The sequence below is a fragment of the Sarcophilus harrisii genome, chromosome 4 (assembly GCF_902635505.1).
Source record: "Sarcophilus harrisii chromosome 4, mSarHar1.11, whole genome shotgun sequence".
In the NCBI taxonomy this organism is placed as follows: Eukaryota; Metazoa; Chordata; class Mammalia; order Dasyuromorphia; family Dasyuridae; genus Sarcophilus; species Sarcophilus harrisii.
Window position 1 is genome coordinate 278,229,037 of NC_045429.1, and position 25,927 is coordinate 278,254,963.

The window sequence follows — 25,927 nt, forward strand, 5'->3', positions numbered from 1 at the left end:
CCCACCTTCCCCCGGCCTGCTGACCAATGAGAATGAAGCACGATAACGCGCGCCTGCGCCGTGGGGCTGCGGGGCCCCCACGGGCGGTGACTCGGGGGAGTGCTGCCGGGAAGATGCCTAAAAAGAAGCGGGAGAATCTGAGCGTGGCTCAGGAGGTGAGGGGAGGGGGCGCCCGGGTGGTACGGTCCCGATTCTCGCGCCACCCCGCGGCACCGAGCGTTGGGTCTGCCCGGCGCCCGCAGCGCTGGCGGGCGGGAGCGGGGGGGGACCCTCAGGGGGGAGAGGGGCTAAGGAGGAGGAAAGAAAAAGGGGAGGGGGCTGAAAAAGGAAAGAAAAAAGAGGAGGGGGCGCTTAGGCTAGAGAACTCGGGAGAAGGACGTCTGGGCGAGAGAAAAAGGGGAGGGGCTGCGGGAGAGAGGAGCAAGGGAAGGGACCGCCTTGGAAGGAGAAAGGCGGAGGGGGCTGCAGGAAGAGAGAACTGGGGAGGCAGCCAAGGAGAGGAAAGGGGGAGGGCGTGGAAGGGAGCGAGGGAGGGCCGGTGGAGGGAAAGGAGGGGCCGGGGAGGAACGAAGGGAGTGGGGATAAAGGGGGAGGAGGCGTCAGGAAAGAGAACTAGGGAGAGGGCAGCTAGGCGAGAGAAAAGGGGAGGGGTTGGCGAAGGAAGAGAAGACGGGGAAGGAACTTCCAGGAAAAGAAAGAGGGAAAGGAACTGAAAGAGATGAGAAAGGGGGAAGGACTGCTAGGGAAGAAAAGAGTGGAGAGCGGGAGAGAAAAGGAGAGAAGGCTTCCAGCAAAGAGAAAAAAAGGGAGGGGGCTGCAAGAGAAAAGAAGGGAGGGGAGAAGCGGCTAAAAGGCAAGAGGGGAAGGGGAAGATGCGACTTTGGGTAGACATGAGCTGGAGAAACCATAAAATTTGGAAGTAAATTAACTACGTGCAGCTCCCTAGACTAAACCCTGAAGGGGGGGACAAAAGGAACTAAGTATGCGTGACCTGTGATTGCTTTGCTGTGGGTACTCCCTTCATACCTGAAAATCCCAACATTAAATAACTTACCGCCTTAGAGATTTAGCTGAGGCTTGGAGATAATAGTGAGCTGCATTTGAGCACAAAGCTTAGTCACAAAGGTGACACTTGAAATGGGTCTTTCTGAGCAAAAACAGGGTATTCTTTTCATTGTGTCAAGCAGAGTGACTGGGTCTTGGTATAGTTATTTTCATTCTGTCTGGTAAGGGACTGCCCGTGTGACCTTAGGCAAGTCCTTTCACTTTACAGATGAATTTCTTCATTTGTAAAAATGAGGATTGGACAAGATGGAGGTCTTTGAGGTTCCTTCCAAATACAGGGATCAGACCAAAAGCAAGAGGTTGTTATCGGAGGTTTTTGAGCAATGGGACACAATCAAAGTTGTGCGTTAGTAGTTTAGCAGCTAGATGGAAAATAGAGGGGGACAGAGATTGAAGATACCAGTCAGATTGTTGGAATGATCCAAGTCAAGGATAAGGCTGAACTAGGATGATGGTCCCTGTGAGTAGAGAGAAGAGTAATAGAAAAATGTTGTAGAGGTAGAATCCTCATGACTTAGCTATTGATTGATTGGAAAAAGGGGGAAGACAAAAGAAAAGGAAAAATCAAGAATGATTCCAAAATTTATTTATATATTTAAATAATGTAACAAAAATAGGGAAGTTTGGAGCAGATACTGAGGCTTCCCAGGTGATGTGGTGATAGAACACTAGCAGTTAAGAAGACCTGAGTTCAAATCCAAATTCAGACACTAGCTGTATAACAATGGGCAAATCACTTAACCTCTGTTTGCTTCGATTTCCTCACCTTCAAAACTGGGCTAATAGCATTTACATCACAACAACAACTAGGGCTGAGTATCAAATGAGATAATATCTGAATAAAGTGCTTTGCAAATCTTAAAGTTCGATATAATTACTAGCTATTATTATGTTATTATAACATTAATAATATTTTATATTATTATGTAGAATAATTTCAAGAATTCAAGAGGGAGATTAGGGCTGTATATGTAGAAGCAGGAGTCATCTGCATAAAGATAATAATTAAACCCATAAGAACAGATGAGTTCACCAAAAGAGAAACTGTAGAACAGTTTTGGAGGACAGAAGATACATTAAACTGAGGACTGGTTAAAGGGGACCCTAGCAGAAAGCCAAAGAAAGCTAAAGGGGTCAACAGACCAAAAGGCATGGCAACCAAAGGATGGGTTTTGGTGAGATGAATAGCAGGAGGATATTGAGCCAAGATTTTCTTTAAAAAAAAAATTTAATACTTTATTTCCCCCCAATTACATATAGACCTCTTTTAACTTTTTTTTAACATTATTTTTGAGTTCCATTATGCTGTGGTCTCCTATGAATGATTTAGCATTTCTCATCAATACAATGATCCAAGACAATTCCAAAGGACTCATGGAAAATGCTATCTACATACAGAGAAAAAAAGTGATGGAGTCCATATGCAGATTGAAGTATATCATTTTCATTTTATTTTTTTCCTTTTTGTAAACTAATTCTTTTTGCAAACTGTCTCTTCTTTCATAAAATGGCTAATATGGAAATATATTTTACATGATTAAAAATATATAACCCATATCAAATTACTTAACATCTTAGAAAGTGAGAAAATTTGGAACTCAACATTTTATAATAAATGAATGTTAAAAATTGTCTTTACATGTAGTTGGGCAAAGTAAAATACTATTAAGAAATAAAAAAATACAAATAGAAAAAAATTCTTTTGCATTCCTAATTCTCTCCATCTCCTTTTTTCTCCCCCTGTTATTGAGAATGGATCAAGATTTTCAAAGGTAGAAAAGATACTATCTAGTTGAACTGACTAACTACAGACATTATGATTTGAAATATGGGGAAAAAATGATAAAATGAGGGTCCCAAGTAGGACAAAAAAAACAGAGATTTAATGAGACATAGAGACCTCTCTGGATGGATGTCTCAGGCTATAGATGTTGGCAATGGGAATGATTTAGCCCATTGGTAGAAAGCTGAAGAGGGCAGAACTATATGATTATCAGTCTGAAGTGAAAGAAAAGCAGCAGAATCTTGTAGTAGATGGGACAGTGGACTTGGAGTCCCTACTGTGTTTATCAGTTTCCTCATCTAGAAAAGGACAAGGTTGGATACAGTGACCTCAAAGGTTCCTTCCAGCATTGTCTGTTAATCCTACGAGGAATCTGAACAGTGGAGTTGAGGTGTAGAATAGAATTAAGAAGCTAAAACCAGAAAAGGTGATGAGAGAAAGAATTTTACCTCTACTGTTCTCTGCACTGGCAAATGGAGTCTCTTTTCTCTGGTACTTGTCTTTCTAATGAGATTCTGAATCCGTAGCCTGTGCACGGAAGGTCATTAAACATGTCAGGATCCTCTCCCCGAGAGGCCAGTAATTGACTCTGTTAATTGCATCTTTTGCCTAAGTTTTGGAATTCTGCCTGTTCTTTGCTTATAGTCTTAATTTTGACTTTAATACCTTGTGGCATAGTGGTGGGAGTCAGGAGACTGGGGTTTTGGTCCCAGCTCTGCCATTAACTTTCTAGGAGGCCATGAAGCCTCGGTTTCTTCATCTGTAACATGAGCAGATTGAGCAGTATGGTCTCCAGAGGTCCTTTCTCCAACTCTAAAATTCTAAGATCTGTGATGTATGACCACATAAGATGAGAAGCTTTGTGATTTCAAATTGCTTTAGAATCTTCTGGTAATGTCACAGAGTTTTTTGTTGTTACTTTTGTTTTAAGCTGCCACTGAATCCATGGAATAAAGAGAATTGTACTAGAAACATGGTTTAATAAGGAGATTATGGACCTTAAACTGTGTGGTCTTGGGCAGATCGATCCCCCTCTTATCTGTTAGGTGTGGGTAGTCCCTTCCAATTCATCATCCTGACTGTAAAACAGCAGCTAGGTGGTGCAGTGGGTAGAGTGCACAGGAAGACCTTGAGTTCAAATCTGCCCTCAGACATTTACTACTAGATTACCTGGGACAAGTCACTTATCCCAAATTGCCTCGGTTTCCTTATCTGTAAAATGAGAAGGAAATGGCAAACCACTAAAGTATCTTTGCCAAGACAACCCTAAATGGGATCAGGAAAAGTTACATAAAACTGAAAAATGACTCATTGATGGAGCAGGGGTGAGAACCTTTTTCTTCTGGGGCAAAAAGAGTTAAAAAGGGGAGCTGGGAATGGAGAGGGAACTCTTGCTAGGAAAAGAGGTGGTCCAGCACTTCCTTCTCCCGTGGATCCTGGGAGAGAATATTTGCTGACAGATTAGGTGAAGTACTGGGACTGTGGTTGCTACAAGCAAGAAGCTTTTCCCCTCCTTCCCTGTCAAAAGTGGTAGGTAAAAGCCCCATTCACTCCTTGCTAAATATGGCTCTTCTGTGAAGTAAGAGGCATCATTTTTGTCCTCAGATACTTCTATTTTAATTCTGGGGGAGAAAATATTTGTGACCAACTTGAAAAAAATAGCCTTCCTCAAACAGAGCTGGTTGAGTCATTTTCAGTCCTGGACCCCATTTGGGATTTTCTTGGCAAAGATACTAGAGTGGTTTGCCTTTTCCTTCTCCGGCTCATTTTACAGATGAGTAAACTGAGGCATTCAGGGTTAAGTGAGTTGTCACACAGGATCACACAGCTAGTAAATGTCCAAGATCAGATTTGAACTCAAGTCCTCCTCACTCCAGGTCCAGCACTCCACCCACCGAGGCATCAGAACTGCCTATTAACAAAGGAATCTGAAACCCACAGGCCTTCTGCCTCAATTCCTCTCCACTAGCAACTCCTCTTCCTCCCTCCCCATGCCAACCCAAGGCTTGAATATTGGGCTGATGCTCAATAACATAGATATTATGCTTTTATTAAAAGTCCTATACTCAGAGCCAATGAAGTAGTGATTTAATCAAAAACGTTTGTTAATCTGATGAGCGCAATAAAAACCACACAAGTGAATAATCTCAGCACCTGCAAACAGCCTCCACTTGTTGTAAAGAAGCAATTACCAAGCAGGCTACAGTCACTCCCCAGGGCTGTCTCAATTCATCTGTACCGGGCAATAGCTTCCCTGGGTACCTGGGACAGCTCCTTCTCTGTTTCCTTATAGCTCCTCTCTCTTAGACTACTTATTTTCTCATCTCTTGAGATCCCAGGATTGAATAACAGGCAGTGGGGTCTTAGGATCTAGGTTCTGAGAGATTATTCTGAATAACAAGAAAATTATATTTAAGATGATGAAGAAAATCCTGCCCTGCTGCTAACTTTAATGTTTCATGGAAGAAGGGGATGATTTTTTTCTCTAATATTAATTGTAGAATCCTGGCACAGGAAAAATCTGCTTAAGCTTTTTATCCACAATAATAAACTGTGCTTCAGTATTTAATAATTACATTCCATCCTTTGGAGGCAGATGGTTCAACTTGGCATCTTTAGATAGTGCTACAAGAACACACTGGTCAAGCCTCATCTAGAATATTGTATTGCTGTTCAGTCATGTCCAACTTCTGTGACCCCATTTGGAATTTTCTTGGCAGAGATACTGTAGTGGTTTGATATTTCCTTCTCTGGTTCATTTTACAGATGAGGAAACTGAGGCAAACAGGGTTAAATGACTTGCCCAGGATCACATAATGTCTGAGATCTGATTTGACCTCAGAAAAATGAGTTTTCAAAGTATCAGCCCAGCACTCTAGCCACTGCACTACCTACCTGTCCCTAATGTTGGAATCTTTATCTATTATGTAAGTTGGAATATACTGATCCAACAAATACACCAACATTTATTAAGCCCTTTGCTGTCAGTTAATCTTTAAGCATTAATTAAATGTTCATCATATACTGGATCTTGTGCTATTGTGCTAAGCACTATGGACACAAAGAAAAAACAACAATACCTATCCTCAAGGAAATTACATTCTAATAGTGGTGACAATATGTACATAAATAAGTATGTACAAGATTCATAGAATAGATACAAGATGACCTTAAAGAGGAAGCCATCTGCAAAGGTGAAGGTTGAACTAAATCTTGAAAGAAACCAGGGATTTTTACCCCTGAGACAACTGGGGTTAAGTGACTTGCCCAGGGTCACATAGCCAGAAAGTGTTAAGTGTCTGAGGTCACATTTGAACTCAGATCCTCCTGACTTCAGGGCTGGTGCTCTATCCAATGTACCACCTAGATTGAAGAAGTAACGGTGAGGAGGGAGAGCATTCTAAACTTGGGAGGCAGCCTATACAAAGTCATTAAGATGGAAACAGAGTGTCATGTATGATGAATTGCCAAATAGGAGGTGGAGAGGAACAATGAGTAAGAAGCAAGGAGCCAAATAGGATTTATATTTTATTTTGGAGGTAATAGGGAGCTACTAGAGTTTATTGAGTAGGGAGAGGGTGATTTGGCCAGATCTGTTCTTTAAAAGTAGTAGAGGATAGATTAAATCAGGGAAAGACTTGAGTTATGGAAATCAGTTAGGGATCATTACAGTTGTTAAGGCAAGAGATGACAAAGACCTGAGTCATGTTGGTGGTTGTATGAGTGGAGAGGAAATGTTTATGAGATATATAGATGGAGATAGAAATGACAAAATTTGACAACTGATTATGTGGAATGAAAGACATTGGTGGTGCCTTTAATAGTCATAAGTGAGGGGTAGATTTGGGGAAGAAAGATTATGAACTTTGTTTTGGACATAAGTTGACTTTAAAATGCCTATGGAACATTCTAATATGATATCCAGTAGTCCAAATGTAAGGTTGCAGCTCAGAAGAAAGATGGGGGCTGGATATATAGATATCTGAAAGTCATAGAGATAATACATGATTCCACAATTAATGAGATCACCAAATTAGAAAGTAGAGATAAAAAAGAGAAGGGAGGCCAGGACGGAGCCTTGTGTACCTAACCTTAGAGGGTGTAGTGTGGATGAAGATCCTACATAGGAGACAAGGTAGGAAGACAGGAAGAGAAACAAGGAAGAGCAAAAATCTCAGAAAAGAAAGCATATCGTGGAAGAGAAAGTCCTGCAGAAAAGTCAGCAAAGATGAAGATTGAGAAAAGGTCATTAGATTTGGCAATAAAAAGATCATGGCCATGTGCAAGGAGCTGAAACAAAGACAAAATTCAAAGATTTGGGTGTGAGTGAAACAAATAGATTCTGTCTATGATTCTGCAGACTCTGCTCAGGTGCTGCTCTGCCATCAGCCTAGATATGAGAGGACAATCCAAATGAGCACTAGTTCTGAAAGTGAGATGATGCTTAAGGAAGTATCTTACCACTTAGGGTCAACAGATTTATTTAGGTCTAGAAGAAAACTTAAAAGATTATCTAGTTCAGGTCTTCTTAAACTTTTTACATTTGCAATCCCTTTTCACCTGAGAAATTTTTACACAACCTCAGGTTTATAGTTATATAAAATAGGTATGCAAATCAAACATTTACTGATAATAAATCACATTTTTACAACCCCCACATGCAACCCCACAGGCAATTGTGACCCACAGTTTAAGAAGCTCTGATCTAGTCCAGTCTATTTATTTTACAGAAAAGGAAACTGAGGTTCTTATTCCAGAATCACCCTGCGGCAGATTAAGAGATCAGGCATTCAAACTAGCAGACAACTGGGAAGCCATGAAGGGTTTTAAGCTGAATTGATAAGGAAAATACAGATATCTCAGTTCTGGAATGGTCTCCTAAAGGGGATGGCCAACTCTCTGTTTGAGGCTGAGCAGTCACCTTATTTCCAAAACTTGAGAGACAACACTTTTATCCTTTTCCTTAAAGGCTATGCCAAGCCCAAGAGGTAACTGGAATGGAGATGGACAGCCAAGAGACGAAAGGGACATGCTTTTTCTTTTTTCTTTTTTGGCCCTGTTTCCTCCCCCAGCCTGATACCAGGAGATGGTTCAGGGACCACTGACCAGTAAATGAGCCTCCCCTTCTGCCAGGCAGAAGCTACAGGTCTGATTTGGGCAGGTGATTTCTCTCTGCTGCCTCTGTTTGGCTCTGATCCACTTGACTGGGGTCAGGAGACTAAAACCTCATTACCTAACACTGCTGGATGTCAGCGTGTGTGAAGTGGCTGTTTGCCAGCATCTTAATTAATGAATTCATAAGACACAGAGTGAATGCCAGTTCTTGAAAAGTGCTTTGAGCCTTTCTGTGATGAAGAAGCTTTTACTAATTCATCACAAAATGTATATTGAAAGAGAAGGAAAAAAAAAAAACAACAAACAAACAACAAACAACCTTCTGGCCCCAGGACAGCTGAGGACTTGAGGAGGCAGAGACTGACTTATGTGCCTGCTTCAGCCTTGATCTCAATGTACTAGGAGGTCCCTAGCATAGTATGCAGTTAATATGTCCCCTGTGAAAATTCTGTGCCTTGCTTATTTGTATGTGTCCGTATAAAGATGGTACACCATTGTTCTTAATTCTCAGAGGTTTTTCCTAAACGATTTGAGCAAGTTGACTGCTCTGGGTTATGAGACTATATAAGGAAAATTTGAGAGCCTCCCACCCTTTTCACTAGGAGAGAAATTCCAAGTAAATATTAGAAAAATCCCAGATGAGTGATTGGTTTGGGGTTTCATTGGCAGATGCTTTTTCCATGCCAGCGAATCCCCATGACCCCAGCTCAGAGGGACCCATCTTGAAGGGGTTAATAGCCCGATCAATGATATTGCCAGTAGCATGATGTGCCTACTATAAGAATCTACCTGTTCCACCTATGGGGAGCCATATGGACTGGAACTCTGGCTAACTGGCTGAGATATTTCTATGGATCTATGAGTTCATCTTTGTGAACTTTCTTGCTGCCACTGTGTATATCAGCCCCTGGCAGTGGCCCATGTTCTTTTACCAGGATGGTTCAATAGAAAGAACGTAGGTTTTGAAGTTAGAGAACCTGGAATCTAGTTCCTTCACACTGATGAGCTATGTAATCTTGAACAAGTCACCCAACTTTTTTGTCTCAATTCCTCAGACTAGATGGCTCCTGGAGTCCTTTCCAGCCCTAGATTATAGAATCCCATGGTACAGGTCAGTGATAATATGGCACAGCCTTTACTATGGACAATGTCCTATTGTGGTAAAACTCCCAACTCTGGTCATAAGCCAGTGTTATTGAAGTACATATATATTGCTAGAAAATCCATTTCTATTTGCAGTAGAATGGTGGCAATAATAACTAACTCCCATAACTCTGAGATTTTGGATCATAAATTTTGAGTTCCAAGAAACTCTAGAGATTATTTTACAGATAAGAAAATCCAGAGGTTGTGCAAACATTATTATCCCCATTTTATAGATGCAGAAAACGGCTCTGAATTAAGCATTTTGCTTATAATCACACAGCTGTGAAGTGTCTGAGGCAAGATTCAAACCCAGATGTCTTGGATCTAAGTCCAACATTCATCCAGACTGTTTCTCCTGCATCTTTTTCTTCTCCTTAGGTGAAAAGGTAATGGGAAAAGGAGAGAGTTGTTTAATTTCCCACCCTTTCTTCCACGATCATCTTAATTCTTGAATCTTTTTGGTGCTACTTTGTTGGGATGCTTAAAGAAATTAGGTCAATCAGTCAACAAGCATTTATTAAGTACTAATACTGTACTAAGATTAGGGTTGAGATGTTTGTAATGAGGGGCTTTGCAAAAGTGATGAGGCCTGGATTCTACCTCTCTTTCCTCTCCATATACATAGAGCAAACCTTGCTTTATCAAGATTTATGATACTATGATGATGAAGAGTTTTCATTTATATATGCTATGCTATAAGTAGGTACTTAAATAAGACAAAGCACTTATTGTATAGAATTATTCATTATGGAGAATCTTTTAAGATCAGAGCAACATATCACTGTATCAGCAAGATGGAAGCTTCTTGAAGTTAAGGATTGTCGCCAGTAGCCCATACTAGGTATCTAATAAACACTTGCCCAATGAACTGATGTCTTTTTAACCTTCATATGGGACAGAAACAGCTTTGATAGGTAGGAAGCTTTTTTCATACGGGAAGCATGTGGTCAGACTCTCGGGACCTCTAAGCAGATGTCTCCCAGCTGTAATTAGTGTCTCTCAGTCAGTTTTTGTCATTTGTTCTTTGTCCTATTTACACACAGCTTTCCCACTAGAAATGGGACAATAAGACTGCACTGAGAACTATCCAAAGTGAAATAGCTGGTTTCTTTCCCTAGAGCTTCTCACAGGCAGGTACCTTCCAAGGAGATAAAGGCTACTCAGTACACATTCTCTGTATTCTAATACCAGTGGGACTGAACACCATAGCAACTCCATCGATGACTGCCCTGAGATTGCTACAGAAGGCAGCCCACTCTGTGGGACCCAGAACCAATGCAAGCTTACTTTTTCTCATGCCCAAAAAGCATAAAACACCCCTTCATTCACTCCACCCTGCCTGAGTTGGGGTTAATAGGGCACAATTTCCTCCTATTTGTTTGGGCTACAAGAAAATCTCCAATCAGCAACTTGCTTCAGTTCCATCCTGGCCCCACTAGGGAGAACTGAGCCATCATCTACAGCCCCAGCTCCCTGTATTTCTAGTGTCAGCAGAATAATCAAAGCTGCAATTGAAATCCCCATTGTAGCAAACCGTGGAGACTGTATCTTGCCTCAAGGAACACAAGCAGAGACAGGACTCTGACCCTTGACAGTCCACTTGGCAAGGAGCAGAATCAGACCAGCACAGGCCTCCTTCCTCTGACGAGGTCTGACTCATGACTTGATTTCCACCAGAGAACTGCTGAAAGATGCCCCGGAGGGGATTTCAGGAGAATTTTACAGTTTCTCTTAACTCGGCATTTTTATGCTCCATAGGACCCAGGGGAGACTTCCCGAAAGCTCTGAGAATAAGGTGTTATTCCCTAAGTCAGGCGAGACGATTTTGCTTCACTGCTTTGATGCTGTTTTGCCTCTGATGAAGCATAGTGGAAATGTGAGCCACTAAGGGATCCACCCCGCTCCAAGTCTGTGGAATGCTAGGGCTATGTCTGTGTGCATAGTACCCTGATTCAGAAGTCCCTCAGAGAGTGGCAGTGAGATATTTGACTCTCATGGCACCTGCCAGCCATGCTATATGTGCTGAATCTAAAACCCTCAGCCACACCTTGAAGAGGTGAGGCAGCCTCTTTGTTTCATCCTCAACCTTGGCAGCTGGCTGACATTCACTCTACTTAGTAGATCTGAAAAAAAACAAGATCTGCTAGATGATCGATATGGAGCCAGCTAGAAAGGACCTCAGACACTATCTGGTACAACTCCTTCATTTTACAAATGAGGAAACTAAGGCGGAAAGTTATGACTTGTCCAAGGTTGCCCATTTGGTAATTATCAGAAAAGAGATTTGAACCATTTGATCCAATCAACAAACACATTATGTGCTATATGCCAGGAAACATTGGGGAATATAAAGAAAAGCAAAAGACAATTCCCAATGTCAGTGGGTTCACAGCCTAAGGGTAGAGACAACAAATAGACAACCATAGACAGAATAAATTAGGGGGAAAAAACAACAGAAGGAAGGCACTAGAATTAAATATTGAGAAAGGCTTCCTGTAGAAAGTGGGATTTTAGCTGGACTTGAAGGAAGCCAGACTAGGTCCACTAACTCCATTTCAACGTTCTCTTTACTGTCTTGCTGCCCTCACATTCACCCAATGCATGAGGTTTCAATCTGGAAGGGACCTTTGGAAATCATCTCACCAGCTCTTTTCTTTTACAAAAGAGAAACTCAAGGTCTCAACAGGGTTAACTGACTTAGGATCATAAGGTATTTCAGGACTTAGAGCTAGAAGAGACTTTAAAGATCATCTCATCATAACATCACCATTTGGAGTTTGGAGAGGTCATCCCATCCAATTCCCTCACTGTACAAATTAGGAAACTGAGCCTCTAAGAAGTAGAGTAACTTGTTCAAGATCACCCTAGTAGTAAGGAGCACAGCCAAAATTTGAACCTAGGTCCTTTGGTGTGAAATCAATGCCCTTTCCATCCTATTGTGCCTTGCCCAAGAAAAAGATGGCAAATAGTAGATTGAAACCCAAGTGTCCTGAAAATGCAATATACTTTCTATTGGACATGCTGACCTTATTGATGAATTCATTTGAAATAAACTTGAGTATTAAAAGTTGCAGGGAACCTAAAGACCCAGTTGGGGGGGAAGGGGACTGCTGAGTTTGTTGCTATTTTCCTTCCAAATCCCAAAGAATTACTGCCTCTTCCCACCTCTGCTAGCCCATACACCAAAACCTTATTTTGCCTCAGAATGTGTTCCCTGTAGTTGCCCATGGTAGGCTATATCTTCTTTTCTCCAATGACCACCTCCTTTATGCACCACTATGGATAGGCTAGACAATCTTTAGCATTTAAACTTCTTGAGTGGGTGTTGTGAAGTTCTTTCTCTACTATATTTTATCTATTAGGCAGCTTTCTTTTTTTGTTTCCCTTGTTCCTTTCCAGATTATTTTACACACTCTTCCCTACCTGTTCATCCTGTTGATCTTAAGACTGCTCCCAAACTCCTAAAATAGACAGTCCCACTGTGACATACAAGCCTTTAAAGCCTTTAACCTCTCCCATTCTTCCACCTCCTCTTGCCTCCATCCAGTTCAGTTAGATAAAAGATATGACACATGAATTAGAGCTGAAATCTTGCAGGTAGTAAGAAGCACTCACAAGGGAATGGAGTTACTTCCTATTTTTTTCTGTCTCTCCAGCTTTTATTCCCCTAGTATTTATCTGATAAAACAGGCTTTAAATTGGAACTGGGAAGCGGGACAGGAGGAGAAAACTGCTTACCTTTCTTTACCAAGCTAGATACCATAGAGAGTATCAGCTACCACATAGAAAGAAGAAAAGCACTAGAAATTCCCAGGAGACAAAATTCAAGAAAGGAACTAGCAATAAAACCATGGTCTTAACATTTCTATAACAAAGTACAAAGTATGGCTAACAAGCAAGATGAACAAGAGAACCTAATCCGAGGAAGAAACTGTTTTAGCCCTGAGCTTGATGTTTTGAGAGACAGGAAAGAATACCAAGTGTAGTCTTTGCCCCCTAGATGACTGCATGATGTCTCTGCTTTGCCCCTTGTGGACTTAAGCCATATTTCTTGTACCCAATAGTTTATTTCACTGACCTGGCTTGGATAGGAACTTGTCCAGCCCAGCATTTTTGTAGTTTTCTATTAACTCAATTCAGTAAGCTTTTATGCTAGATGCTGAGCATACAAAAACAAAAATGAAGATAGTGTCTGCCCTTCAGGAGTTTATATTCTAATAGGAGATATGGCAGTTATGCAAATAAGTACAAGTATACAATATATAATATAGTATATCATCCCAGTTATGCTATATAGCATGTGACCCCACAGGAGTTATTTAACCTCTGTGGGCCTCAGTTTCCTCATCTGTAGAATGCAGAGGTTGGACTACATGACTCCTAAAGTCCATTCATTCTCATGGATTCTACAGTTTCCAGTCCCACGTGTGTGTGTGTGTGTGTGTGTGTGTGTGTATGTATACGCACCCAGACACCTAGTTTTGTGCACTACAGAAGATCTTTGGTACAGATGGAACCAAATAAGAACTTGGTACTATAAACCATTTTATTTAAGAATGAGTGATAAGATTTTTTGGCATCAAATTTATCTTTCTTATTAAGTTTTACATGTCAATGTTTGTTTTTATTATGTTACGTTATGCATACTTTTATATATATTTGCTGACCCCCTCACTTGAATGTAAGTTTCTTGTAAAATAAGACATAGTTTCAGGACAAGCTAAGTGGGAACAGTGGTTAGAGCACCAGCTCTGGAGTTAGGAGGTTCTGAGTTCAAATTTAGCATCTTGACACTAGTGGTGTGACTCTGAGCAAGTCACTAAACCACAGTTGCCTTACCAAAAAGAAAGAGAGAGAGTTTCATTCTTTGTACTTATATCTCTACCATCTGACAGGTATGGGGCTCATAGTAGTGTTTAATAAATGTTTGTTAGTTGATTGGACTCATATGTTCAATAAGCCTTTATTAAGTACTAACCATGAGCAAGGCATTAAAGAAATGAAGACAACATGAAAACTGAATAAACTAATTCCAGGGGTGGAGAGACCGTGTTCACTGGGGAAATCAAGAATGACTCCTTAAAGGGATCTGGGGATTCCAAGAGACAGAGATGGGAAAAGAGAACATTCAAAAAGCTTGGGAGCAGTCAGTGGAATGAAAGCAAAGTGTACAATGGAGTAGTGATATGAGATCAGTCTGAACAGATGTAGATTAGAGCCAGGCTGGAAAGGTTTTTAGTTTGCTTTTCATATTATTCCCTTTGATGCCCACTTTGCTCCAGTCAGACATAGAGGTTTATCCCAGACACTATAGGGAGCCATACCTTCTTGATCCTGGCTGGCCACCCCCTGAGAAGTTAGTTATTGGACCCTCCCTGTGGTGGCTGAAAGAAACTAAAAGGTTTCCTTTCTGAGGCAGGCCTGGCTTCAGGTTTCAAAGTCTTGTCTCTGGCATGTTGGTCTGCCTCAGTTCTCCTGACTGCTGCCCCAGGATGTGCAAACTCATTCTTGATCTCCAGCTCCCCTGCATGTTTCTGCCTCCTCATCAGTGCAGTTTACTGTCCTTTGAATGGGGTCCAGGCTGTCAGTGACCCTCCTGAAATGAAGGGGGACAGGAAAGAACTGAGTATACTACTTGCAGTCCACTAGGACCCCCCCACCCTTGAGTACTTCTTGGTGGTTCATTCGCCCTAGGATACACTCCCATCCAGCTTTCTGTCTCCTCTACTTAATAGAAGCAACAGCTGCTATGACTCCCGGTGATCTCCCCACAGTGGCTATTGCTAATATTGTTAAAGGAGCCTCCTTCCTATTCTGTAGTTCTTGTTATCCAGTGGGTCAGTCATCCAAGGATTTCACCGGTCTTTTCTTCTCCTGGCCCATTAGCACAGATATTCAAGAGCTGCTTTTGCTTCAGTGAGTGCTGAAGGGGAGTATGGCTCGTTTGCCAATTTCTTGCATTTCCCAGCCCTGGGAATCATGCAGTCATGCTGGGACATCTCCTGAGGATAAATTCATGGCTGAATGGAAATCCTTGAGCCCTCTCTTCAATCTGAGACTTTCTCTCTGAACTACTCTCCACTTCCAACCCCCACTCAACCCCAGTCCCACATCTACAGCAGCTGGATTTTAAAGAAAGGGAAATTGCTATTTAGAAACTAAGAGGAGAGGGCCCTTGGTGGAACATAAATATTCATGGAAAGGGGTTAGAACTTCAATCCCTAAAACCTTGATTTGTGTTCACCCATTTAAGCCTCATTAAAAAGTGGTGAATGAAAGTGGGAATATCCAGGGGAGCCACTGATGAATTGGGCTCCATGCAGATAAAGGCCTCAAGCTGCCAGCTCTGCGGGCAGTGCCCAGAGCAAGTGACAGCTTGGCTTGGCCACTAATCATTTGCCAACCTCAATTTTAGGATTTTGCTTAGCATGAGCCCAGCTTCTTGCTCTCTAGAGACTTTTTATTGTTTGGGCACCTGGTGACTTCCCAGAGCTGGGTCAGAATGGAAACATAACCCATTCCAGAGATCAGGAGGCTTATTCTTCATAAGCAACCAAGACATAAGGACTACCCCTCCCCAGTAGGCCTTCCTTGTGACTCCTGGGATCTAGGGAACCAGGGACAGGGTGGAAGACTGATTGTCCTATCTTAGGAGGATGGAAGGTTTTCAGAAATAACTCTTGGTGGCTTGACTGGCAGCCCTTTAGCCTCACTTGCCAAATAAAATGTACTTCTGCTCCATGGACCTGACCCTCAACTTGATGGTTAATGCTTCATGACTTTGACTTAGGGTGGGAATCAAAGGCAAACTGATTGTGTTTGCTGGTTCCTGCAGTTCAGATCAAAAGATCAGAGATTTAGAGCTGAGCACCAATCCAGCATCTCCAGCTACCCACTTGACATCACCTTTGGAAATCATTAGAAATCTTGAGTCCAATTATCTTTCCCCCAAACCCAGCTTTCTTAACTTATTTCTTTTGAGAAGATCATCACCATTCTTCCAATTAAGAGGCTTGAAATATAGGAGTCACACCAGCCTCTTCTGTCTCCTTCACTATCGCAGTCTCCATATCCAGTCCATTGCCAAGACTTATTTATACATCCTTATGGTCTCATGTTCATTCCCTTCTTTCTATTTGCACCATAAACCTCCTCCCCCCTTTTTCATAAATTTATCACTTCTTCCTTAGCCTTAGTCACTGGATTTATCTCCCTGCTTCCACCTTCTCTCTTCTCCAAGCCAACTTCCCTACTGACCAAACTGATAAATATTAGACACTTCTATGTCAGGTACTAAACTAGGTATTAAGAATAAATAGACAAAAAAGAACATGAAACAGTGCCTGGTTTCAAGAAAATGGGATATTATTGGGAAAATACATATGAATTATATAAACAATACAAGGGAGCTGGGATAAGGGATCCTCATTGGGGAGTCAGGGAAAGTTTCATTTGATAATATGGCTTTCATCTATATAGCACTTACTGGGTGCTAAGCACTTCACAAATATTATCTCGTTTAATTTTCACAAGAACCTTTAAAGTCAGTCAGTGGAATGATGGTGTGTGGAAAACCAGCAAATTGGCCAGCTGGGTCAGAAAGCAGAGTACATGCTATCAATCTGGACAGATATAGATTAGAAACAGTCTAGAAAGGTTTTTTGGTAGGGAGGTAGCTGCTAGGGCAGTGAATGGAACATGAAACCTGGAGTCAAGAAAACCTGAGTTAAAATCTAGCCTCAGATACTTACTAACTGGGTGACTATGGGCAAGTCACTTAAGTCTGTCTCAGTTTCCTTGTCTGTAAAATGATCTGGAGAAGAAAATGGCAAATCACTCCATTATCTTTGATAAGAAAACCTCAAATGCAGTCACAAAGCATCAGCCAACACTGAACAGCAGTCACAGAGTGCTGTTAAAATCCCCATTTTGCAGATGAAGAAATTGAAGCAAACAAATAATTTGCCATACAACTAGAAAGTATCTGAGAAAGAATTTGAATTCGGGTCTTGCTCTCTCCTGGCCAGATACTCTATCCATTGTATCACATAGCTGCCAAGATGGTGCTTGATCTGAGTCTTGGAAATGGGGTATCGTGATCTGACTAGTTATAAGTGCAGTTATATGGCTAGAAATGCAGGTTGGGGCCAAATTGTAAAGGCCTTTGAAAATAAACCAGAGGAGTTTATATTTCCAACCTAGAAGCAACAGGGAGCCATGGAGTTTATTGAATAGGAAAATGACATGGTCAGACCAGAGCTTGAGGAAAAGCACTTTGGCCACTGTGTGGAGGATGCGTTGGAGTGGACAGAGACAGAGTTGTTGTTCAGTCAAGTCGGGCTCTTTGTGACCCCATCCATGGGGTTTTCTTGGCAAAGATACTGAGATGGTTTGCCTTTTCCTTCTCTATATGTCTCCATCTTATAGATGAAGAAATTTAGGTAAATAGAGGTTAAGTATTTTGCCCAGAGGCACACAGCTATTAAGTGTCTGAATCTATATTTGAATTCAGATCTTCTGACTCCAGACTTGGTGCTCTATCCACTGCACCACCTAACTACCCAAAGACAAAGTAGGGAGACCATTGCAATAATTCAGTTGAGAGGTAATACAATAAACTGGGATGCTGGCTAGTTGAATCATTTGAAGGGAACCGATTTCAGAAATATTTAGATTGGATATGTGGGGGGAGGGAGTGTAAGTTGAGGATGACACTCAGGTTTTGAATTCAGATGACTGAATTCAACAAAATATTTGTTGAATATTCAACAAAAATATTGAAATTCTGAAGAGGGATGAGCTTTAAGGAAAATGTAATTGGTAGCATTTGGAATGTGTTGAATTTAAGTTTTTATAGGACATCCTGTTTGTCCACTAAACAGGTGATGATGTGAGATTGGACCTGAAGTGAGAAATGGAGGTGGAGCATATCATTTCTGTGCTCAAGAAGGATTCCCATTGGCTTTAGAATAAAATATAAACTCCTTTGTTTAATATAGAAGGCATTTTACAATCTAGTTGTAGCCTATTTTTCCAGACTGATTACATGATACTCCCACATACATACCTCATTCCAGCCAAACTGACTGACTTACTGTTCCCTGTACAGAGCATTCCATCTCCCATATTACACAGGCTGGTTCCTGTCAAGGCTCAGCTCAGTTGCCACATCCTTCAAGAGGACTTGGCTAATTCTCCCAGTTGTTAGTGTTACCCGCCTCTGCCCCCCTCTAATCTCACTCCATCACTATATCTTCATTCTGTATAAATCTTGTATCTACTTAAGTGTGCCCTGTTGTATCTCACTCCCATCTCACAATAGAAGATAAGCTTCTTGAGGGCAGACTGAAACTTAAGAGAGAGAAAACTTAAAAGATAAAATAGAACTGTCCAAGGTCCTACAACCTGTAAGAGTTGTAACAGACTCTAACCCAAGTTCTCCAAATGCAGTGTTCTTCTCGGCACGAAGTATAATGCTTCTGTAATGTAAAGGAAAATCTTCCTGCTATTGCCTGGAGTGCTTCCCAATGTCAAAGTAGAACAGTTTGGAGATTCTAGAATCAATTACAGAATCTCTGATTTTTCCTCAGGGTCTCCTTCCCTCACTTTTCCTGTCTATCTCTAAGGATTATTTTATTATAAGTAGGGACCAATGAGAAGACCAAAACTGCCAGCTCTAGATATAGACAATCCACCTACAAATTTATGTGAAATTCCAGAGTTGCAGCATCCTAGGCTAGAATGATGAAACATTAGGTCTAGAAAGAACCTTGAAAAATCCTCTAAGAGAAACTGAGGCCCAGAAAAGTCTAATAAGGTCACAGAGCCAAGATCTAAAGATAAACATTCTGATTTGCAATCTGGGGTTCTTTTTAGCATCCCCGCAAATCACAAATCACAAAGAGCAGAAAACAAATCAGTCAAATATTCGGTTTCTTCTGAATAGGAACCATATCTTGTGCTTCCGCTTGAATGTTCCCACAGTCTTCAACACTCGATGAGGAGCTTCCAAATGCCAACTTTTAGGACTAGCCTCTGGAAATTCACCTGGGTAAATTCCTTGCTGGAAACTGAAGGCTCTTTTTCCCTATTATCCTCTTTTCTTTTTCATCCTTTCTTTCCTTTTCCCCTCCTTTCTTCATTTCTTTTCCTCTTTTTTCTTCTCCATTCCCCTTCCTCTGCTCTTCTTCTTCTTCTCCTTTCCTCCTATTCACCTTTATATTGGTTTCCCTCTTTCTCCACCCTCCTTTTTCTCCCTGGCCTCCTTTCTTCAATCCTCTTCCTTCTTTGAGCAAAAGACAGGGCTAAATTGAATGATAAAAGATCAGGCTACATTAGTACAAAGTAAAAGACAACTCTTCCTGATGTGATTGGAATACAGGATCCAATATATAGTAGTGTGTTGTAAATTGGTGTATTGTAGAATTTTATAGGTACACTATAGACCATTCCAAAGCTTCTTCAAGCCCTAAAGTTTGAGTCACTTTCTTCAACATTTGCCCATAATCTGGCCTCTAAACATGGGAACCAGGAATCCTCCCTCTTCAGGCATATTCACCATTTCCCTGTGGTGGCTGGTTCCCTCCTGACAATCTTCCCCTTGATGCCCATTAGCAGATTAATGAAACAATTAACCAGGCAATTAACTCAAGTCTCTGCCGTTGCTCCCTCCTGCAGGGCCCTAGTGTAAAGAATTTTGAGTTGGCAGAGCTTTAAGATTGGTGGAAAAGACAGACAGGTTACCTGGAGGGTTATCACCTGGACTGGGCATGGGCCTGTGTAGGGAAGCAGCTGTCACCTAAAATGGATGGGAAGTAAAGGGATAAGTAATAAGGACAGCAAGCCATAGAAGAGAAGACATTAAGATCTAAGTATCTTTACTGGCAGTTCTGAGCTATCTTCACTAGCTCCCGAAGCCTGGGATCTGGTATCCTAGACCTTGGAAGCACAGATTGCAAAATATATTTTTAAGTTGATTTTCTTTCCTCTCTCCCTCCCCCACAGAAGAAAAAGCCCCAAAATGGAGGAAGTAAAAGACCAAGTGAGTTTTCTCACTTTCTCACAAAGCAGTTTTCTGTCCCTTCCTTGAGAAAAGTCACAATTTCTCTGGACTTCTGTTACCCCATCTGTGAAATGGGCAGAATGAATGAAAAGTATTGTTTCGTGTCAAATTTCTGAAGTGAGGCAGTCCTTGCCCTCAGAGAGATTACATTCTAATGGGAAAGACAGCACATGTCGGAGAGTTGGGATTGGGAAAAGGAAGAAAGGAGGATCCATAGAGGGCCAGAATGCAGAAAGTATGGTTTGGAGATGGACAGAAATGTTTCCTCAATATTCTTCCTGCCCCACTCCCCTCATCATAAAAATATTGTGAGAACTAGTGAGCTCAAAGATGGACAATCAAAGCATTATAGAACTCGAGCAATTGACTATCAGTCAAATCTTGATTATCTGTGGTCTAAATTATTCTGGAGCACCTAGGTGGTACAATGGTTAGATGCTGGGCTTGGAGTCAGGAAGAGTTCAAATATGATCTCAGATACTTACTAGCTATATGACCCTGGGAAAATAACTTAAACCTATTTGTTTTACTTCTTTGTGTGTAAGATGAGCTGGAGAAGGAAATGGTAAATTATCCTAGGCCTTTTCTCTACCCTTACAGTCCCATGTTGTCTGTAGTAGGACTAAGGTGGGAGATGGTTAACTTCAGGTAAAGGAGAGGGTGGGAGGGGAGAGCTAGAGAGAGACTGAATTCCAAAGCCAAATACACTATACTAAATCCCAGTCTATAAAAATCCATACTTAAGAATTAAAGAGATTGGGTCTATTTCATTTAACAAGACAGATCCCTCTATTTTGCAGCCTCTAGAGACCCACAAGGGGTCTGGAATTGAAGACCCTCCATTTGTAGGTGATTCTAGTATTTCCTTTTGGTAGCTTTTGACAAAAATATTACCCTACAACCAGAATTATTCCCCTAGGACTGCATCCCTGAAAATATAATAGAAGCCAATGAGAAAATGTGTTTCACTGCTTATAAAGTAAGAACATATTTCTTTCATTAAGTGAGATATACCTGGGTGAAGCTATGTGTTCGATAAATGCTTGCCCAATGAAAATAGAAATGCATTTGTGTTAAGGGATTAGCCACCATTGGTTTGGATACAATAATAATAGCTCACATTTCTGCAGCCTTTTATGGTTTGTTGGATTTTGTTGTTGTTGGGGCTTTGTTTTTTTTTTTTTGTTTTTTTTTTTTTTACAAAGCACTTTCCTTCCAACAACCATCTGTTGCCCTGTTCTCCCCTCTCCATCTACAGGGGGATTATCTGGAGTTGTCTTTTTCAGATAGATGGCCTGGAAGAGAAGCTGTCCCTGTGTAGGAGAAACCTGGAGGAACTGAACATCCGCCTTCGCAGGGAGGAGCTGAGCTCGGAGGCCAGGTAACGCTGCTGCCCTGCCAGCGGGGCCCTGAGCTGTTGGCCCCCTGCTAGTTCCCCTTCTCCCTCCCTCTCATTACTTTCACCCCAAAGCCAACCAGACATCCTGAAGAGGCCGGGCCCCGATGCAGAGCAGGGGAAGAGAGAGGCGGTAGCTCCCTCCTGTCCTCTCTCTTCCCTCTTCTGCCACCTGCTCTCCGACCCTAGGAGTCTAGCATCCCGTCTCCCATTGGCTTTTCTTCTCCACTGCCCGAGGCTTGGGGGAGGGGGGTTCTCTTCTGGGCTCTCCCTGGACCAGAAATGTGTTGCCTCCTTTCTCCGATACATATCTTTCCAGGCAGGTAAGCCTCCTTAAGGCCCCTTTTCTGGATCCAACCAGTTTCCTCTTCCAGGGGGTGCCGGGAGGGGGCGGTTCCTTCTTCCTGTGTCCAACAGAGAGAAGTCTGGGAGGGAAAGGAAGGGGACAAAGCTGCGTCTCTGCCTTTTAACCCTAACTCTCCTCCCCATCCCCCCAAAAAACCCTTCTAGGAGAGCTTTGGAGAAAGAAAAAAACAACCTGACCAGTAAAGCCTCCAGCTATGGTAAGATTTTCCTCAGACGGGACTGCAAGGAAGCGCACCTAGCGCCTTGGGAAGCTCAGCCCTGATTTTGGTGGTGGGGTGAGGCTGCCCCCTGCCGGCCAAAGTGGGGGGTGGGGTTATAGGCCACAGACCTAAAGCACCTGAAGTCGGGGGAGCTGGGGGAAGGAACAAAGTTTTCTTGTAGCATGTCAGACTTTAGCAGTCATCCGATCCTAATTTTGCAGAGAAGGAAACAGGCACAGAGAATCTTCTCTGGAAACCCAAGATTTCACATGCACAAAGTCCGCCACTGTCGGTCACAGGGAGAGGGAGAATTGGGGTAGCAAGGGACTAGGTTCAGTTCTGAAAAACACTGGGGAAGAGGGAGGAGGTTAGAACAAGAAGGGAGCTTAGCTCATTTGGTCCAACCCCATCATTTTTCATGTGGGAAGGAAGAGCCTTAGAGAGGGAATGGCATTCGGATACAATAGCTCTGTCTGCCTATGAACATGCAGACTCCCTTAAAGCAGAAGCCCTTTCTCTGGTAGCAGAGGCTGCTCTACAGCAGCTCTACAGGGGAATGGGGGGAAGGAGATTTTGCCAAGAAGCCTGGAGAACGATGAACTTATTTGGCTTCACTGAACCTATCTTGGGTGGGGAGGACCTGGTCGGGGACAGAATTTGGGTGAGGCCCCATTCTCCCCTCAGGCAGCACCAGCAGTGCTGTGGGCCTCAGGAAAAGGTCTTGGCAGCAGTCTGCCAAGCAGCCCGATAGGAAAGGCACTCCCTCCGTGCCCGCTCCCAAGAGACCCCTTTGTGGCTGCCATGGAGGTGTCCCCAAGCTCCCTTCTGGCCCTCATACTCCGTTACAGCCAAACGCCTCTCGTTCAGCGGTGCTCCCCAACCGTCCTCCCATGCCTTTCTTCATTCAGTATTCTGTGGGGCAGGGGTTGGCATCTCTCAAGCCTTTTCTTGTACACAGAACCCAGAGTGGGGTCATACTGCCACCTGCTGGGTCGCAGTAACGGGACCCAGCCAGAACTGGAACGGAGAAGCAGGGAAATATGGGAGACTGAATTGGACTCTGACAAACCCATTCACTCTGCCCCCATCTCCAAGGCCAGGGTGGGAGTCAGCCGGAAAAGACATTCTCCCTCCCCTCAGCTCAGAGGGACCAGAAATATGAACAAGGAATGACGTGGGATGTGGGAACTGATTTGTCAAGGGGCCTCTAATAGTTCATGTAAAATATTTGAAATGTTACATGGCACTTTTAAGGTTTAGAGCATTTTCCTTAAATCCACCATGTTGAGGTACTTATTATCCCCACCAATCTCTTCTAAACTCCATTTATTCTTTTGTGGCTATCACTGTCCTTCAGTCACCCACGTCTACATCCTTGGAACCTTCCCTCCGTCTCTCACCTTACATGGTCCTACCCTAGTTTAGGGCCTTATTAATACTTTCTTGTATTGGCACTCCAGTTTCCAGGATCTCCCTTCTCGAACACAACCTCCTCATAGCTGCCAAAATAATCATCTTAAAAATGTCATTCCCCTACTCAAGAATCCTCAGTAGCGCTCTCTTGCCTCAAAAATTAAGTACAAAATTCTGCTTGGTATTTATAGCCTTTTACAATCTGGTTTCAGAATTATTTTACATTATCCCCTTAATACATTTTATACCCAAAACTGTTAAATTTGCTGTTCCCCTGATTTGTGTCTTTGCACAGGCTGTCTATGCACTCCCCTAATTGTTAATTCTCTCCTTTCAGATAATTATAAACATAATTACCTGTTTACTATGTACATATGTGTATATGTATGTATGTATGTATGTATGTGTATATACACACTCCACTCCACCCTACCCTTACTCCCAACAGAATATCTCTTGAGGGAAGAGGAGCTACTTTTGCCTGTCTTTCTAGTACATCTCTCAAAGTAGACATTCAAAAAGTGACTGTGGAGATTGAATTGGACTACAACTAGCCCAAAGATCAGAGTCAAGAGTCAGAATATCCAGATTCAAATCCTACCTGGATCTCATGTTTCCTCATTTTTAAAGTAGATCAAACTAGATGGCCTACAATCCCTTTCAGCTCTATGCCTAGTAATATTCTTATTTTACAGATAAGGAAACTGAGGCTCTGAGATTGTAGTTTACTCATGCTGTCATATAGCCAGTGAGTATGAAACAGGATCTGAACACAAGTCTCTTGACTCCAAGTCCAGTACTCTTTCTACTAGACTTGTTAATCTTATATTAGCTGTAAGAGTTCCCCCTAGACAGGAGTGGGCTTGGTAGTCTCAAGGCAGGTGAATAGTTTTAAAAGGTTCCAGGATGTGCCTCCTTAGCCCCTCTAATAGCTCAGCCAACCCTGATATCCTTTGCTTGGGAAGGGGAGGGGTAGGTAATGCTAAGTTTGGAACCTACAAGTGCAGATTCTTCTGTCTTCACATCCTCTCTGACTCCCAGAGCTGGCCTCTACACAAAACCAGGAGTTAGCAACATTACAGTTAAGTTTCCCCAGTACATACTTATGAAGCACCTGCCAGGAGACTACAAGGTCTGACTTGAATATAAGGACATTATTCAGATGGGTCCCCTTCCTTGAGAGTCTAACACCAGAGATGAGTTATGTGCCTCAAAGAATTAGTGACCAGCAGCCCAGAAAGGAGTCCCAAGTTCATCTTGGCTCTGCAACCCACTCTGTGCACTTGGGCAAAATCATTTCCCTTCCCTTTGGTCTACACTGATATTTCTTTCCACCCCTTTTATCATAAACATTTTTATTGACATCTTTGGGGTTTTCTTTTGTTTCTTTTCAGTTTGTCGCTTTAGTCTCTTACATGATTTCTGAGGGCTTTTCCAGCTCCAACAATTTAGCTTTATGATTCCAATGATGGCTATTATGATTGAGACACACACACCCCCCCTTCTCTAGCTTCCCTCTTACCAACATTTATTCTCTACCCCTGGTTTCTCTCCCTCTAAGTTATTTTGGCCATCCTCTTCAGGCTCAATAGCATTTAAGAAAAGATGACATAACAGTGGGCTTGGGGGAAAGCATGTCAAGGTTATACTTGAGCTAAATTCTGGGGCCCCCAAGAGCATATACACAGAGAGCTAGGTTGAACAAGAACATTGGAGTTGGTGTTGAACAAGAAGGTAAGGAGCCTGTTAAGTATTCCCAAATGCTAGGGTAGATACATAGGTAGTCACTGCTGGAGGTGGACCATGAAGGAGGCAGCCCCTCCATCATATGGTGGCGGGGGGGATTTTCTTCACAGAAAGGGAGTTGAATTCCCTTCGGAGAGAGAACCGTAAGAACATGCTGCTGTCTGTGGCAATCTTCTTGCTCCTTCTTCTCGCCTATGCCTACTGGACTATGTGATCCTGCTGGGTTCCAGCACACCACAGGAAGTTGTGATGCTTTTGGAGGAAGTGGACTAGAACAATTAAAGTTGGTCCCTCTTTCTGGACTATATCTGCTGCCTCCCAAAGATGCCTGCCTGCCTGTCAAGGTCCAGAAATTATCAAGAGATTGGAGGCTGGGCCTACCTAGCCCAAGATTCTGGTACCACATCTTGTACGTCAGCAGAAAATGGTGCTGGCTCCTTCCACGGAGAATGGCCAATAAAGAATGTTCAGATTGCTATTTGTCAAGTAAATGTGTCTTCCTGAAGCTGAAGGGATGATTGGGAAGAGGGAGGAAATGTTGGGGGAAGGATTCAGGAACTAGCTCCAAGAAGTTGCTGGGTAGGTGCTTCTGGCAGAGGCCTGAGGGAAAAAAGCGATAAGCTTCCAGATTCTCT

General features: G+C 42.5%; 1 protein-coding gene across 1 annotated transcript; it reads left to right on the forward strand.

Moving 5' to 3' along the window:
- Nucleotides 1–25,770, forward strand: CCDC167 (coiled-coil domain containing 167). The gene is made up of 4 exons (XM_003769008.4): nucleotides 1–155; nucleotides 21,458–21,552; nucleotides 22,078–22,130; nucleotides 25,403–25,770. The coding sequence occupies exons 1-4, from the start codon at nucleotides 27–29 to the stop codon at nucleotides 25,504–25,506; spliced, it is 381 nt and encodes a 126-aa protein (XP_003769056.2). The 5' UTR covers nucleotides 1–26; the 3' UTR covers nucleotides 25,507–25,770.
- Nucleotides 25,771–25,927: the final 157 nt, after the last annotated feature.

What these genes read in the sequence shown, in the direction of transcription:
- CCDC167 (XM_003769008.4), top strand. Translation starts at nt 27, where the DNA reads ATGAGAATGAAGCACGATAACGCGCGCCTGCGCCGTGGGGCTGCGGGG. An exon ending in ATCTGAGCGTGGCTCAGGAG is followed by an intron (nt 156 to 21,457) that starts GTGAGGGGAGGG and finishes TGTCTTTTTCAG; the next exon opens with ATAGATGGCCTGGAAGAGAA. An exon ending in GAGCTGAGCTCGGAGGCCAG is followed by an intron (nt 21,553 to 22,077) that starts GTAACGCTGCTG and finishes AAACCCTTCTAG; the next exon opens with GAGAGCTTTGGAGAAAGAAA.